The following is a 15,143-nucleotide window of genomic DNA, read 5'->3' as shown; positions in this document are numbered from 1 at the left end:
GATAATAGGAGTCCAAGATGCATCCAGCTATCCTCTTAATGCTGGTTCCAAACCATTTTGATGGGGTATCAATCAATTTCTAACCTTATTTGGGGAACCAGACACCCTTTCCTCTTTAGAGAAAGGGGTGCCTGGTTTGATGCTCGGGTCTCCCATTGACTTTCATTGTATTTGTACTCGAGCACCCGCAGTATTCGGCTAAGCACTCCGACGTGCCGAGCATAGCGATGCTCAGGCCAAACAGTTCGGCCGAGCATGCTCGCTCAACACTACTAATCACTCAAGGAGAGCCAATCAGATCAACATTAGACACTTGGAAAACCCCTTCAACGGTGGCCAGCCGCTTTAATGTCTTCCGTATATACTGATTGTTGCTGACCGTTTTTGTCTTTTGTGACTAAAAAGAAAAAGTATTTGGAGAAGTGTCAAAAGCTGGATGTATTGCAGAGCTGTTACCTGTTATAATGTATCTGCTCCTGGGTGTATAGTAAAGCGCTAAGGTGCGAGCCTTTGACACGCCGCTAGCTCGCCTCATTCAACTTGAATTAATTTTCTTTGACCTCATGACAGAACCAGATAAACAGCAACCATCTCCGACGATCAGAGAAGGAGGTCAACAGTCTACAAGCCAAGGTGCAACATCTGACCACCGAAAACAAGAGCCTGCAACATCAGCTGTCTGAAGCCAAACGAAAGCAGGCAGAGATCGAGTGCAAGGTAACGCACAGTCCCTATAACGGGCGAGATCGGTGTAATATTGGTGGACATTTATTGTTTGACTGATTATATTCTGACAATTCCAAACACACACAAATATATGCAAACATTTTTACTTCAGTTTAATTTTGCATCTTTAATAGCGGGTGCTTTCTGTTTTTATTTTCTTTTGCTCCAAATCCCTTCATTATGTTTTCACTTTAAACATATTTTTAAAGAATATTTGGTAATAGTTTTTTCCATGTCATGTCTATTTTTTTTTTTAAATGCAACTCCTGAAACCTTGCTGTTTTCACACTGGCCTCTGAGGCTTTTTAACAGGCTCTGCAGAGACCACACTTAAAGGGGTTGTCACTTTAGCAAATTGCATTTATCATGTGGAGAAAGTTAATACAAGGCACTTACTAATGTATTGTGATTGTCCATATTGCTTCCTTTGCTGGCTGGATTCATATACACTGCTTGTTTCCAGGGGATACGACCACCCTGTAATCTAGCAGAGGTGGCCATGCTTGAACACTATAGGAAAAAGGGCCTGTCCATGAGCATTTGCGCTGTCCCGGCCACCAGAGAGGTCGGAGCTTTTTCCTATTGTGTACTAGCACAACCACCACTGATGGATTGCAGGAAGGTTGTAACCCCTGGAAACTAGCAGTGTAATCTGATGGAAAAATGAATCCAGCCAGCAAAGGAGGCAATATGGACAGTCACAATACATTAGTAAGTGCCTTGTATTAAAGGGCTTCTGTCACCCCACAACAGTCATATTTATTTATTTTTTTGGCTAGTTACATTCATTATAGCGCGATATATGAGAATATAATGTTGTCACTTACTTTCATGCGGCCGTTTCTTGAGAAAACGAAGTTTTATAATATGCAAATCCGGTCTCTACCAGCAAGTAGGGCGTCTACTTGCTGGTAGCCGCCGCAGAAATCCGCCCCCTCGTCGTGTTGATTGACAGGGCCAGCCGTGATCTCCTCCTCCGGCCCTGTCAGTATTTCAAAAATCGCGCGCCTCTGTTCATTCGGCGCAGGCGCTCTGAGATGAGGAGGCTCGTCTCCTCAGAACTCCCTCAGTGCGCCTGCGCCGATGACATCACCGAAAGAGAAGACGTCATCAGCGCAGGCGCATAGAGACCGAATTTGCATGTTATAAAACTTCGTTTTCTCAAGAAACGGCCGCATGAAAGTGACAACATTATATTCTCATATATCGCGCTATAATGAATGTAACTAGCCCAAAAAAAAAAAAGACTGTTGTGGGGTGACAGAAGCCCTTTAACTTTCTCCACGTGATAAATGCCATTTGCTGAAGTGAGACAACCCCTTTAAAGGGGGTTATTCAAACCCTATAATGACCCTGCCCCAATGCCCGGGCCCCTAATATATATTATATTTACCGGCTCCCCAGCGCCTGTGTCGCTTCGGATCCCTGCACAGCCGCCACTGCATCTCCCTGCTGCTCGGATCAAAACATCCGGGGACGGGGGGGTTAGCCAATCGCAGGCCGTGACTGGGTTGAGCCTCCCCAGCATCGCCTGCAATGCTAGGGAGGCTCGTTCCCGTCACAGCCTGCTATTGGCTGTATCCCACCGTTGCTGGATGTTTTGATTCGAGCGATGGGGAGATGCAGCGATGGCCGCACAGGGATCTCAAGTGACACAGGTGCCAGGATGTATAATGTATACGAGGGGCCCGGGGATCAGGGGGGTTATGGTCACCAATCCGCCCCCTCCCTGTACAATGACCTCTGCACAGAGCACGCCCTCAATCATCTCCATAGAAATCTGTGAGGAGCATCTCCAGATTAGTTTCCTACGGTCCTTGTGGCTACTGTAAAGCAGATCTCTTAGGCAAGATTGCCGCCCTCATAATTATGAACTAGAAATAGAATACAACTGCAATCAGAAAAAAAGTAAAATTGTAATGTTTGGCTAATCACAGATTATTGTGAAGGATAAGATTGTGCCAGGCTTTACTTTACCCTACCCTATTATTTTAAAGAAGGGAATCATCTTACTTTCTTGGGCAACCATGTAAAAACCTATAAATTCTTATCAGGTATCGAGATGCAATAATTAACACTTTGAGCTTTTCTCGGTTACATTCATGTCCTCTATGTATTGTATCTGGTGGTAGCAGTGATGCCCAAGAATAGAAGTAGTATTGTAAGCGCGGCTTCCTTTCCCTGTTGATCTGTTTCTGCCCATGTCTACAAGTAGTTTCCTACTAACTGCTGTATAGAGCCAGGGCTGTGTTTTTGCAGTGATGGAGAAGTGATTACTTTCACAGTGTCCGACCAGATTTTCATGCCAAGATTATGGCAATATTTGAGTGCAAAATTGGCTTCAAACCTAGATTTTTAACCTTTTGATGTAATGGCTGGAAAACTTTGAAGAGTATCCCAAGCCTTTCAGGACATTCACCAAAGAATGGAAAGGTCCAGACGCTCCCTTAGAGTTTGTCCGCACTTAAAGGCTATGGACACCTTCAGGGCTATTTTTTATTATTGCATTTCACTCATTTTGGGCGAAAAAATGTTTTAATTTGGTCTTTATTTAAAAATTTCAGTAGTTTTTGAGATGCAAGAGTTAACAAATGGGTTTGTAGAGTATTACGCCTCAGTCTCCTCAGCTGATGGCTCATGTGAAGCCTTATCTCTGATGTCCTGACCTCTTAAATACTCATTTAAGCCATTTTATCAGTACGATTGTTTAGCTATAATGGGTGTTTGAGGTCAGGAGATCAGATATGAGGCTTCACACGAGCGGTCAGCTGATGAGACTCAGGAGATCAGAGATGAGGCTTCACATGAGCCGTCAGCTGATGAGACTGAGAAGTGATACTCTGCAAACAAATTGATTTGTAACCCTTGTATTTAAAACATTTCTGATAACTTTTACTAAAGACCAAATGAAAAAAAGATTTTTAGCCCAAAATGAGTACAATGCAAGCATAAAAATATTGCCTCAAAGGTATCCATAACCTTAAAGGGCCCCTTAGTGTATTGTCTGCTGAACCAGTGCTGAGAACAGTGGGTTCAGATGACAGTTTAAAAGGGTTATGCAAAACTATACTTTGAGACCTCTTCAGAATGGCTGGACTCGCGGTGGGGTTCTTACCTGGTCCCTGCTGCTGGATTCCGCCTGCATTGCTCCACATCTCTGGGAATGAACATCCTGTTTACAGGTGTCATGTGACTGCTGCAGCCAGTCACTGGCCACAGCAGTGACCTGTCATCTTTGCAGTCACATATGACAGGTTACCGCTACAACCAGTGATTGGCTGCTGTGGTCACGTGACACCCATCAACAGGATGTTGATTCCCTAGGGCCCCTTTTACACAAGCAAGTTTTCCGCACGGTTGCAATGTGTGACGTGAACACCTAGCACTCGCACTGAATCCTGACCCATTTATTTCAGTGGGTCTGTGAGCGTTTTATTTCACACATCAGTTCTGCGTAGCGTGAAAATCCCAGCATGTTCTATATTCTGCGTTTTTCACGCAGCCCTGTCCTGATAGAAGTGGATAGGGCCTCATTGAAAAACTCATTGCATCGGCAAGCAAGTGCGGAAGCAATGCATTTTCACTGATGGTTGCTAAGAGATGTTGTTGTAAACCTTCAGTGTTTTTTTGTTTGTTTTTTTTTATCATGCGCGTGAAAACGCATTGCACTCACGTGGAAATAACTGAACGCAATTGCAGACAAAACTGACTGAACTTGCTTGCAAAATGGTGTGAGATAAGGGGTTGGGATCCCTGGATTTGTCACAAGTCGTACTACTTGATGGAGATCTGCTGTCACCAATATGTGGCTTTAATGGTGATGAACTGAAAGCAAAACCTTAAACGTGGAGGAGAGGGGTGATTCATTGCACACTGCTATTGTGATTGACTGTAACCCTAGTTGTTACCTCTGAGATGGAAAGTTTTACAGTCATAGTGAATAAAGCGGAGAAGTTGACAGTAAAGATCTAAAGCATCAAACAATCGAGTAAAGTTCAAGGATCTTTTCTCCATTTTTTGCAAAGTCTTAACTCTCCTCTGAATTTGACTTGTCTTGCATCCCTCAAGACATGATCAGATGACACCAATGTCTTGCTTTTACAGTCTCTGTACAGCAGTGTTTCTAATGGCTTCTGATCCCCATGGACCCTACCTATATGCCGTGTCTAAGCTGTTACATGCATATTGCATTCCTTCAGTCTATAGTTCTCATAGTCTGTGATGTTGATGGCACAATTCTGGGCACATAGCTTTCAATCAAGATTTGGGATCGATATTATTATTATTATTATTATTATTATTTATATATTACTGCACAACAGTCAAACAGTTTATTTCACTGCTTGCTGCGGCTTGCAGTTTTTTCAGCATTCTGCAACTGCTTCCATGATATGATGCAATTTATACAATTTCTTTTATTTTGTTAGATGCTTCTTTTTTTCACAAGTGTTAGGCCAACTGACAGTCCCTGACAACTTCTATTAGGGCATGTCGAGGACTATCTTTTTTTTTTTCATGGCAGGGATAGAGACACATGTTGCGGTATTCTTGCTGTCAGAATTGATAGAACTCCTCCCGGTGAAGGATCTGTTCACACTTGGGTCCATAAGTTTTCACACACTGTTTTCCAGCATATTGGTGCAGTCTACAGTGCTGTTTTACCTGTAAAAATACTGGGAGCCGGACTGATCTCTTTTAAAGTCATCTGTCAAGATTCACCGGTATCCTTCTGAAAAACTTATACGGCATAGCCACAGTTTCTCCATTATACACTGAAGCTGTGACATTGGTGTGAACAGAGCCTTATCCATCCAGTTTAGAGTGGCTTCTTAGCCTGAGCCAGATGTCGGAATATACAATACACAAACAAGGGCCCAGATTTACTAGTGGCACAGTTTTGGGTTTCTATACTTTTTTCGACATTCACAATAAAGGGACTTAGCAGGAAGGGGACAGAGCTTCACGAGAAATGGGGTGTGTCCTACGATGTACCATTTTGCTAAAAAAAAATAAAAAAATAATCTATCTTACTGTAAGCCAGGGATGCACAACCTGCGGCCCTCCAGCTGTTGCAAAACTACAACTACCAACGTGCCCGGACAGCCTAAAACAGGAATGGCCAACCTGCAGCTCTCCAGCTGCTGTCGTTTTGCAACAGCTGGAGAGCCTCAGGTTGGCCATCCCTGGCCTACAGCAGGGCATGGTAGGAGTTGTAGTTTTGCAACAGCTGGAGAGCCTCAGGTTGGCCATCTCTGGCCTACAGCAGAGCATGGTGGGAGTTGTAGTTTTGCAACAGCTGGAGAGCCTCAGGTTGGCCATCTCTGGCCTACAGCAGAGCATGGTGGGAGTTGTAGTTTTGCAACAGCTGGAGAGCCTCAGGTTGGCCATCTCTGGCCTACAGCAGGGCATGGTGGGAGTTGTAGTTTTACAACAGCTGGAGGGCCGCAGGTTGAGCATTTCTGCTGTAAGCCAAACAATAGTTGGTTAGAGCCAGAGAAAAGTGTCTATCCCCTGAACCAGATTTCCCATCCAGCCTTCACCCTGTGATGAATCTGGGGCAGGTCTGGACAGCCGGTCTATGCTTACACCATCTTTAGGATTAGTAAGTCTGGGCCAAAGTCTTGTGACTTGAACTAAAATTCTAATAATGTTTCAGTAATGAATTATAGCACAATGGCTTCTATTCACTATTGCTCATGAATAGACACATTACAACCACATTTGGAAAAAGTTGCTTTTCCATATTATTGTATCTGAACATTTTGGGGGGTTACATGATTCCTTCTGGAAATATTGGCTATGCATGTTCTAATTGACCTGAAATGATACCTATATAGAAAACTATATGTACATGCTGAATTGTCTGACCTAGTGTCTGTACTTTTTGCAGAACAAGGAGGAAGTGATGGCAGTGAGACTCCGAGAAGCAGACAGTATTGCGGCTGTGGCTGAACTCCAGCAGCGTATAGCAGAGCTAAGATTTCAGGTAATGCATCTTATGCGTCTTAAGATGCCTTCAATAGTTTTCAGGCAAGCACTTGTTCGGCCGAATTTCTCTCTCCTGACTCATCCATACATATACACGCTTGGCTCGGACTTTGTTACCCACCGATCTGTACTGCCTGCTGCAGAAGTAACACGTCCCACGCTTGACACATGTAGCTGCTGCAGCCAATCGCCATTTGTAGCTGGTCTATTCTTAACCAGTGATTGGCTGCAGCAGTCATGTATCTGTGTGTCATTGCTGCAGCAGTCGGAGTGGCAGGGATCGGTGATGTGAGTATGCTGAGCCATTTTAAAGATAGTTTCTTTGTTTTTCCCCACTCGACAACCTCTTTAAATACGTGGTTTACATCAGTTAAGAAAAAGCATCTCTTCCCCTTTCAGTATGTATTGGAGAAACCTGTTTATTGAAGAAAACAAAACGGCTGATGCATGAGATGTAAGGCTCCTGTAAAGAGATCTGATAATGTGACCACCAGATCACATGTTTAGCATCAGATCTATTACTTGTTGTGGTCGCTGAATGGAAAGCTACTGATGGAGGCAGGCTCTGAACAGGCTTAGCAGCTTCCATGCAGGAGGTGATGGGGCCCGTCAGCCAAAGCATCCATTATTTTTCATAAATTGATCAGATCTGTACCTTTTCAAATAAAAAGGATAAGGCCGAGTTCACTCTTCAGTTATTTGGTCAGTTATTTAGATCAGTTATTGTGAGCCAAAACCAGGAGAGGGTCAAAAACACAGAACAGGCGCAAGTCTTTCCCTTCTACCTTGTTTCTGAGTAGGCTTCACTACTGGTTTTGGCTCACAATAAGGTTCCATTCACACATCCGTATTTCTCGGTCCACATCCGTTCCGCAATTTTGCAGAGCAGGTGCGAGCCCATTTATTTCAATGGGGCCGCAAAAGTTCGCAGACAAGAATAGACATTTCTGTCATAGGGCCAGCCATGTGCAGTCCGCAAAATGCGGTACGTACATGGCCGGTATCTGTGTTTTGAGGATCCTCAATTTGCGTACTGCTAAACACTTACGTACGTCTGAATAGACCCTTAGGGCTCATGCACGAGACTGTTTAGCGGTCTGCAAATTGTGGATGTGCAAAACGCTGATACCGGCCATATGCATTCCCCATTTTGCAGAGTGACTGGCCCGTAATAGAACAGTCCTAATCCGTGTCCATAATGTGGACAGTACCGTAATAGGACATGTTCTATTTTCTTCCGAAATGGCCATGCGGAGATACGGAATGCAAAGGGGGTCATTTCCCTTTTTTTTTTTTTTTTTTTTTTTTTTTGCAGCCTTAATGGAACGAACACATTTGTGTGAATGACCGCTTACTGATGGACATAACTGACGAATAACTGAAGTGTATACTCGGCCAAAGTCATATATTGGCGATTTTGAATAAGGATTTTTTTTTGTTCAGTATGCCTCTGTATATAAGGCTGCCTTCACATGGCTGTGGGCGGTCCGTGTGACGGCCACATTTCCTGCCATCGACCGTGGCTGATGTGAACCAAACTCGCTGCACAATAGTGATCTATGAAGTTGAGAGTTCCAGCCCAACTGTGGGTCTACTGTACTCTCAGCGTTATTTCAGTACAGGACTGGTTAGGCTGGAAATCAGTGTCCTAGATCAGTGATGCACTGCGTTTGGCTCACATGAGCAGCGGTCAGTCCAGGAAATGCGAATGTCACACGGACTGCCTAGAGATGACTCTGATGACTTCAGAAGCCAAGGTTAGAAATGGTATATATTCAATATATACAGTATATATTGTCATGTGCCTGTAAGTTATACACAATACGTATTTTCGGTACAAATGCTCTGTCTGCATGCGCTTGAGCTCTTCATCTGGTCAGACTGAAACTTCTTTATTTGACCACCATTCTATTCCGAGATATGTCGATACTTGAAGCTAACCACATGGTCTTTGCAACATATAGGGTATAAGTCTTTGAACAGTGCTTGATATTTGAATATGGTTTTAGAACCTGCATATTATGGTTTCACTTACATATAGACCATAGTAGAACATGCTGATGCCTGGCCACGGCTCCCCACAGCTAGTTTTTTCACACAGTACGTCAAACCAAAACCGTGAGCAGCTCCTTGAGAAGCTAAATAGAATAGTAACATGAAACACTTTGAAGCACAAGCTCACAGACTAGAGCTGGACAAGTCGGACTAGCTTTCCTTGAGCAGTGAGTTTATGCTGTAGTCACACTTTTTTGTATGGAACAATCTGCCACTAAAGCGACAGCCGAAATCCTGACTGTTCTCCTAGTTACCCCCATAAAGATTGAGTGGGCACAGGTGTGAACACTAGGCTTGAGCGAATCGACCTTCAGATCATAGATTCAAAGTCAATTCGTTCAAATACTTACATTTTAATTCTGTACAGAAACGGCATTAAAATCGATCGGTGCCGTGGAGCCAAAGTTTCTCGCCCGAAGTCACGTAAGACTTCAGTGAATTTCTACTGTATTCATATGTAGTATACGGAATCCGAAGTGGGCCTTGGTACCAAGGTACCACCAGCCAGTACCAAGGCCCACTTCGTATTGCTGTTTTTAAATTGTTTTTAAATACGCAGGTATGAAAACAGTAAGAATTCACCAAAGTCTTGTGCAACTTCGGGCGAGAATAACTTTAGCTCGACAGAGCCAATAAATTTTGATTCTGTACAGAAACGGCCTTAAAATCTAGGTATTTGAAGAAATTAACTTCAGATCTATGATCCGAAGGTCAATTCGCTCAAGCCTAGTGAACATCATGCCATTCAAATGGGGGAAACTCAAGCCCAATTCTTGTGATCAGAGGTCACACTACATTTTTTCTGGAAGAGTAAGAATTTTTACCCGAGCAGGAGTATGAAAGTTGCGGTAATTCAAATACGTAATACGTAGACCTGCACTTGCTCACATCTGCGTTGCAGGCTGTGTTTGGAGCCTCTGTTGCAGATTCTGTTGTCAAAAAGACTGGACAAAAAAGCCTTGTATGGTAAAATGACAGGCTTTTAAAAGGAAGCTGAACGGACTCCATCATAGTCAGCGGAGTCTGTTCAGCTCTGTTCCTGTCAGGCTGGGCTCACATAATATTTTTGTACACAAAAAATATATATATGTTAGCAGACGCCTCAAACAGATGCCATACTGTGGCATCCGTAAAAAAAATAAAAATTTTTTAGCTTAGGGCATCTGTCTGAGGAGTCCGTTAATGTATACGTTTTTTGTGTACATTGAATGTATGACAAAAACCCACCCTTATGTACCCGATCCAGCACTTCCGTTATTTTCGTTCTGCTCCGTTAGCTGAGCAGAACAACAGAAATTAATAGCGGTGATGTGAAAGGGCCTAAGAGGTGGGTATTTATGCAGGTGAACTGCAACCACCATCATTCCTTCTGAGCTGCAGACATGACTGTGAGCTTGGGAAGTGATGCCTTGGTGCAGTGACCAGGCTGGAGACTCTTCTACTATAGTTGGCCATTATTTAGAGAGATCTGCGGGATCAGGGAAAATAAGGAAGACAATCTGCTCTGTGGGGGTTGTAGTCCTGTCATCCTGTCCGGCCACAGATCTGCCAGAGCCTCTCCTCCTGTCTCCCTGCCTCCAAACTGCCCACATCTCCACCGCTAGGTGTGACTGCAATTATCGGGTCCAGGCATAGCGCACAGTGTCAACTCCACTGAACCCCGCAATAAATCCGTAACTGATTTTGTTTCCAGGGGGTTATTTATAGAAATCCCATTATCTGCGCTCCGCATCTTGTTGCAAAACTTACTGGTTCAAGTTGTAGGGGAAGGCAAAAAACTGTGGCTTTACATGGTGAAAATATGACATCGCTGTAATACTGGTCATCGCTCCCTGGCTGTAGTCATCAGCTCCACCGCTGCAATGTTTTTGGGTTTCTTGGGCAGTGCGTTCCACTCTCCTCCAACTCCTGGGATCCAGCCTCTCCTCCTTCCAGCTTCTGCCGGCTTCCCCTGCTGCAGGGGCGATGTATAGCTCCAGCGTCTGCCCAAGCCACGCCCGTCTGGTTTTCGCAGGCAGCATCGTTGATCTGCCTGTGCCATTCACAGAGCGCCCTGTTCTGATAAAAAGCAGGGAAAAGTCTAAGGCGTATTGGTATGCCTTAGGCCCCTTTCACATGGGTGAGTATTCCGCGCGGGTGCAATGCGTGAGTTGAACGTATTGCACCTGCAATGAATCCTTACCCATTCATTTCTATGGGGCTGTGCACATGAGCTGTGATTTTCATGCATTACAATGTTTTGCACTCGCGCGGAACAATCGCCCATTTTCCCGCAACGCACCAGCATCTTATCCGGGAGAAAAAACATGACGCCCGTGTGAAAGAGGCCTTAGACTTTTTCCAGGGAGTAAAATGGCCTGAACAGGAGTTAATGACTCTTGTACAGGCTTTACTGTGACCTCTGCCTGTGATGGTGGTTCCAGTGGTCAGACCCCCAGCTATCAATTTATTGCCAGTGTTTAAGCCCTTTCTCTGAAGTGCAGATTACGATGGTAGAGTTTGGTGTTAGAATTCATAAAATTCTGAAGAATTTAAAGAGAAATATGTTGGTAAAACTTCAGGGAATGCATGATGTATTTAATTTTATTTTTATTTTTTATACATTTATATTGAACATCCCTGTAGGCAGCCGTTTTTATGCTTGTGTACCAGCATCAGCAACCTGTGGCACTCCAGCTGCTGTGAAACTACAACTCCTAGCAGGCAAACATCCTCGGCTGTTCTAATTCCCACAGCAGTGAATGAAGCATTCTGGGATGTGTAGTTTCTGAACAGCTGGAGTGCCAAAGGTTGCTGATTCGTAATCTAGAAGAAGGGAAATCCACTGTTGACTCGAGTAAACATTTGTCATAAAGTAGGAACAATTCCTTCATGCCGCCCTCCATCAATATTTTGTTATTAACAGTAATAAGGGGTAGATCTGCTTAGTCTGTCCCAGTCTACACAGCAAAGCTGGAAAATGTAGTGCTGAAAACAGACATGGTCAGTCTATGGTGTGTATTTCAGTGGTAAATAAGTAAACTGAAATATTGGCCACATAAAAAAACACTACCGGGTGGTGTGGCCAGCAGCCAAGGTGGCTGGACGTGGGTGAGATGAGCTCCGTAACAGGCGCAAAACTACTGGATAAATCCTGAGTTTCCCCGGCCAGCAGCAGCAAATAAAGACCTCCTGGAGGGTCCATAATATCGTCAGGAAGCCAGCACAGACCCAATTCACCCTGAAGAGAAGCTGAGGAAGCGGCGCAAACACCAGGAGCACGTGTGCCAGGAGGGACAGCTGCACTTGTGAAGAGGTGAGCGGCACGGGGAGAAGAGCAGGAACGGAGGAAGATTGGGCGCAGTCTGCGCTGCAAGTCCCCGCTGATTTTCCCGCCAGTCTTCCATCTTGCCAGCTCCTCCGGCACCATGAGGAGGAGGGGGAGCCCTGTGCAGGGCAGTAGTCAAGCACAGTGGCGACCCCCATCTCCCCATAAAGTGGTCAGCACGACAAACAGTCCTTTATCATCTGTTCTGGGACGATAACCTTATTGTAGGGGGCAAGACAGCCTCAAGATAACCCCTGCACACTCCTCTGGCAAGCACCATAGCCACAAGAAAGCTAATTGCGCTATTTAAGCGCTCACAGCAGCCCAGCTTCGGATACATTAACCCCTGACTCAATATAATAATGGGGCAACAAAAGACACAAAGTGCTGCAGATAAACTAAACTCCTTTACCAGCAGTGAAATGTGCATACTAGGGCTAGTAAAGTTTACTCCTGTCACAGTAGCAGTCACAACTCCTTAACTAGGATAGACTATGTACTAGGCAATGAACTTGTATTGTTAAACTTACGGTCCGTAACTTATTTGCCCAGAGGAACATCAGACCACTCGCCAATACTAGGCATACTCGTACGTAGTGTTCCCTGAATATACATCCGTTCTGGCTGAACCTCACGGGATCAACAGACGGGATAACATATCGACTACAAGAGTTTCTAAAAACACATGAAAATGAACGCCATACCGCACTTCTGTGGGACACATTAAAGACGTTTTTACGTGGGGCACTAGATTCTAGTATATACTATATTAAAAGGGACCCTAAACGCTCAGAAATGGAGCTGGAGTTCACAGTGCACCACATTGGAACAACAGTACATTAGTCACCCGACTGATGCCAATAGATCTGCATGGCTGCAAGACAAAGCTGACACGAAAATGTTTTTTTATTAAACTGACTGCTTTCGAACTGGGAAATCAAGCGGCCAAGCTACTGGCTCAGTCAATTCGACACACTTAGCCTTCTACGGCAATCCTAGTTGTTAGGAATCATTTGGGACAAAAACTTAGCACTCAAGAATTAATCATCAGTACTTTTACACATTTCTATCAAGATCTATATAAATCTAACCTAACAGCATCCGAAACGGAGATAGCTGCCTACTTGGAGGGCATCCCTCTCCCTAAACTCACTACATAATGCGCCCAATAGGACCCCAACCTATTTGTTTGGAAGAAATACTCCAAGCAATAGATGACCTTAATAATGTGTAATCCCCAGGACCAGATGTATTCCCCAAGGAGGTGTATGCCAGATACACACAGGTGTTGGCCCCCCAACTGTTAGGAACGTTCCACTCAGTGTTGGAAATGGGTCATATAGGGAAGCCACCATAATACTTTTACTCAAACCAGATAAGGGTCCCCTTGACTGCGGATCCTACAGACCCACTGCTAAATGTGGATTACAAAATACTAACCAAAATATTAGCAACTCTCCTTAACCGGGTAGTTCCATCCCTGGTCCATCTGGACTAAAATGGGTTTTATGCCAGGGAAGTCCACCACAGAGAGCATAAGAAGGGCACAGGTGGTCACTCAGCTGGGACTTTCACTGAATGCAGATAGGACACTGGATGTCACCAAGGCATTTGACTCTATAGAATGGGCATATTTGTTTTGCTGCCTACGAGATTATGTGTTTGGTCCTCAATTTCTCAAATGGGTCAGCATCCTGTACAGCAACCCGGTAAGCAGGCTATTAGTTAATGGAGAATTATCAGAGAGCTTCCCCTTTACAGAGGGACGAGGCAGGGCTTGCCCCCTGTCGCCACTTATGTTTGCTCTGGCAATTAAAACCTTGGCCAATAGGGTGAGAAACGGTAACAACACAACCGGAGTGACTATGGAAGAGAGGGAGATTCGTATAGATTTATATGCTGATGCTACGGTCCTGTATCTCTCTTCACCTGATTCGTCACTCAGCAGTGCAGTGACCTTAATAGACTAATTTGGGGATTATTCAGGCCTGAGAATTAACTGGGGGAAATTGGTATTTATGCCACTGGGCAGGACCGATTGGATTGGCCCGTCTCATGTAGCTCAACTGAAAGCAGTGGACACATTTAAATATCTAAGAGTCATAATCGCTAAACGGCACTCTCAGGTGCTGTCACTTAATATAGGCCCACTAATTGAACACATACGGAACAAATAAAAAAAAAAAACTGACATTCCTTACCTATCTTTGTGGCAGGACGCATTAATTTAGTTAAAATGATCATACTTCCAAAGGTGCTGTATGCGGTCCAGCATGCCAAAACAGACACCCAAATTAATGTTCAAAGAATTGGATGCCATGACCAGGGGTTTTATATGGGGCAGATCCCGAGCTAAACTCGGCCTAGATACACTGAAACGCCCAAAATTAGAGGGAGGACTGGCCTTACCGGACTATTTTACACACTACTTAGCCGGCCAGATACGGCTTAACACATGGTTTACAACAGCAGACATGCCAACCTAGGAGTACTTCCTAAAATGCAATAACCCTATGGTCGGTATTAGAGGGGGGTCACATAAATTTCAAAGGGCCATGCTGCCACTGCATAAATTGGCACAGATTGTCTGGAAAGAGGCTAAATCATTGGCCGAATTCAGAGGTTGTCTCAGATATACCTTTATGGGGCAGTCAGTCCTTACCAAACATACAGGTGGTGATGGGAGCGGAGAAATGGAAATTTTCGGGAGCTAATCCCCTAGGTCAGTGATGGCTAACCTTGGCACTCCAGCTGTGGTGAAACTACGACTCCCAGCATGCTCCATTTATTTCTATAGACTTCTGAGAGCAGCCAAGCAAGGGGGGCATCTTGGGAGTTGTAGTTTTACCACAGCTGGAGTGCCAAGGTTAGCCATCACTGCCCTAGGTGATATCTGACCAAAGAATTATGACTTTCGAGGACTTGGCACAAAAGTATGACGTATACCACCTACCCATTTCTTCTCATACTTGCAATTTAGGCCGGCAATACAGAGTAAATTTCCACATAACAGCACCAGAGTATCCACATACCCACTCATAGGAGTTGTCAAAACCCAGGACCCCAG

At 44.5% G+C, this 15,143-nt stretch overlaps 1 protein-coding gene across 5 annotated transcripts in view; it reads left to right on the top strand.

The window, feature by feature from the left end:
* The window catches only part of EVI5 (ecotropic viral integration site 5), a 158,369-nt gene that overhangs the window by 99,410 nt on the left and 43,816 nt on the right, over positions 1-15,143 (top strand). For all 5 annotated transcript variants that reach the window (XM_044300504.1, XM_044300502.1, XM_044300505.1 and 2 more), the window contains 2 exons: positions 571-717; positions 6,617-6,712. In XM_044300504.1, coding sequence (XP_044156439.1) covers positions 571-717; positions 6,617-6,712 — 243 coding nt within the window. The remainder of the gene's footprint in view (positions 1-570; positions 718-6,616; positions 6,713-15,143) is intronic.

This window comes from Bufo gargarizans, chromosome 7 (genome assembly GCF_014858855.1).
Source record: "Bufo gargarizans isolate SCDJY-AF-19 chromosome 7, ASM1485885v1, whole genome shotgun sequence".
Lineage (NCBI taxonomy): Eukaryota > Metazoa > Chordata > Amphibia > Anura > Bufonidae > Bufo > Bufo gargarizans.
This window is presented reverse-complemented; position numbering and strand designations above follow the sequence as displayed.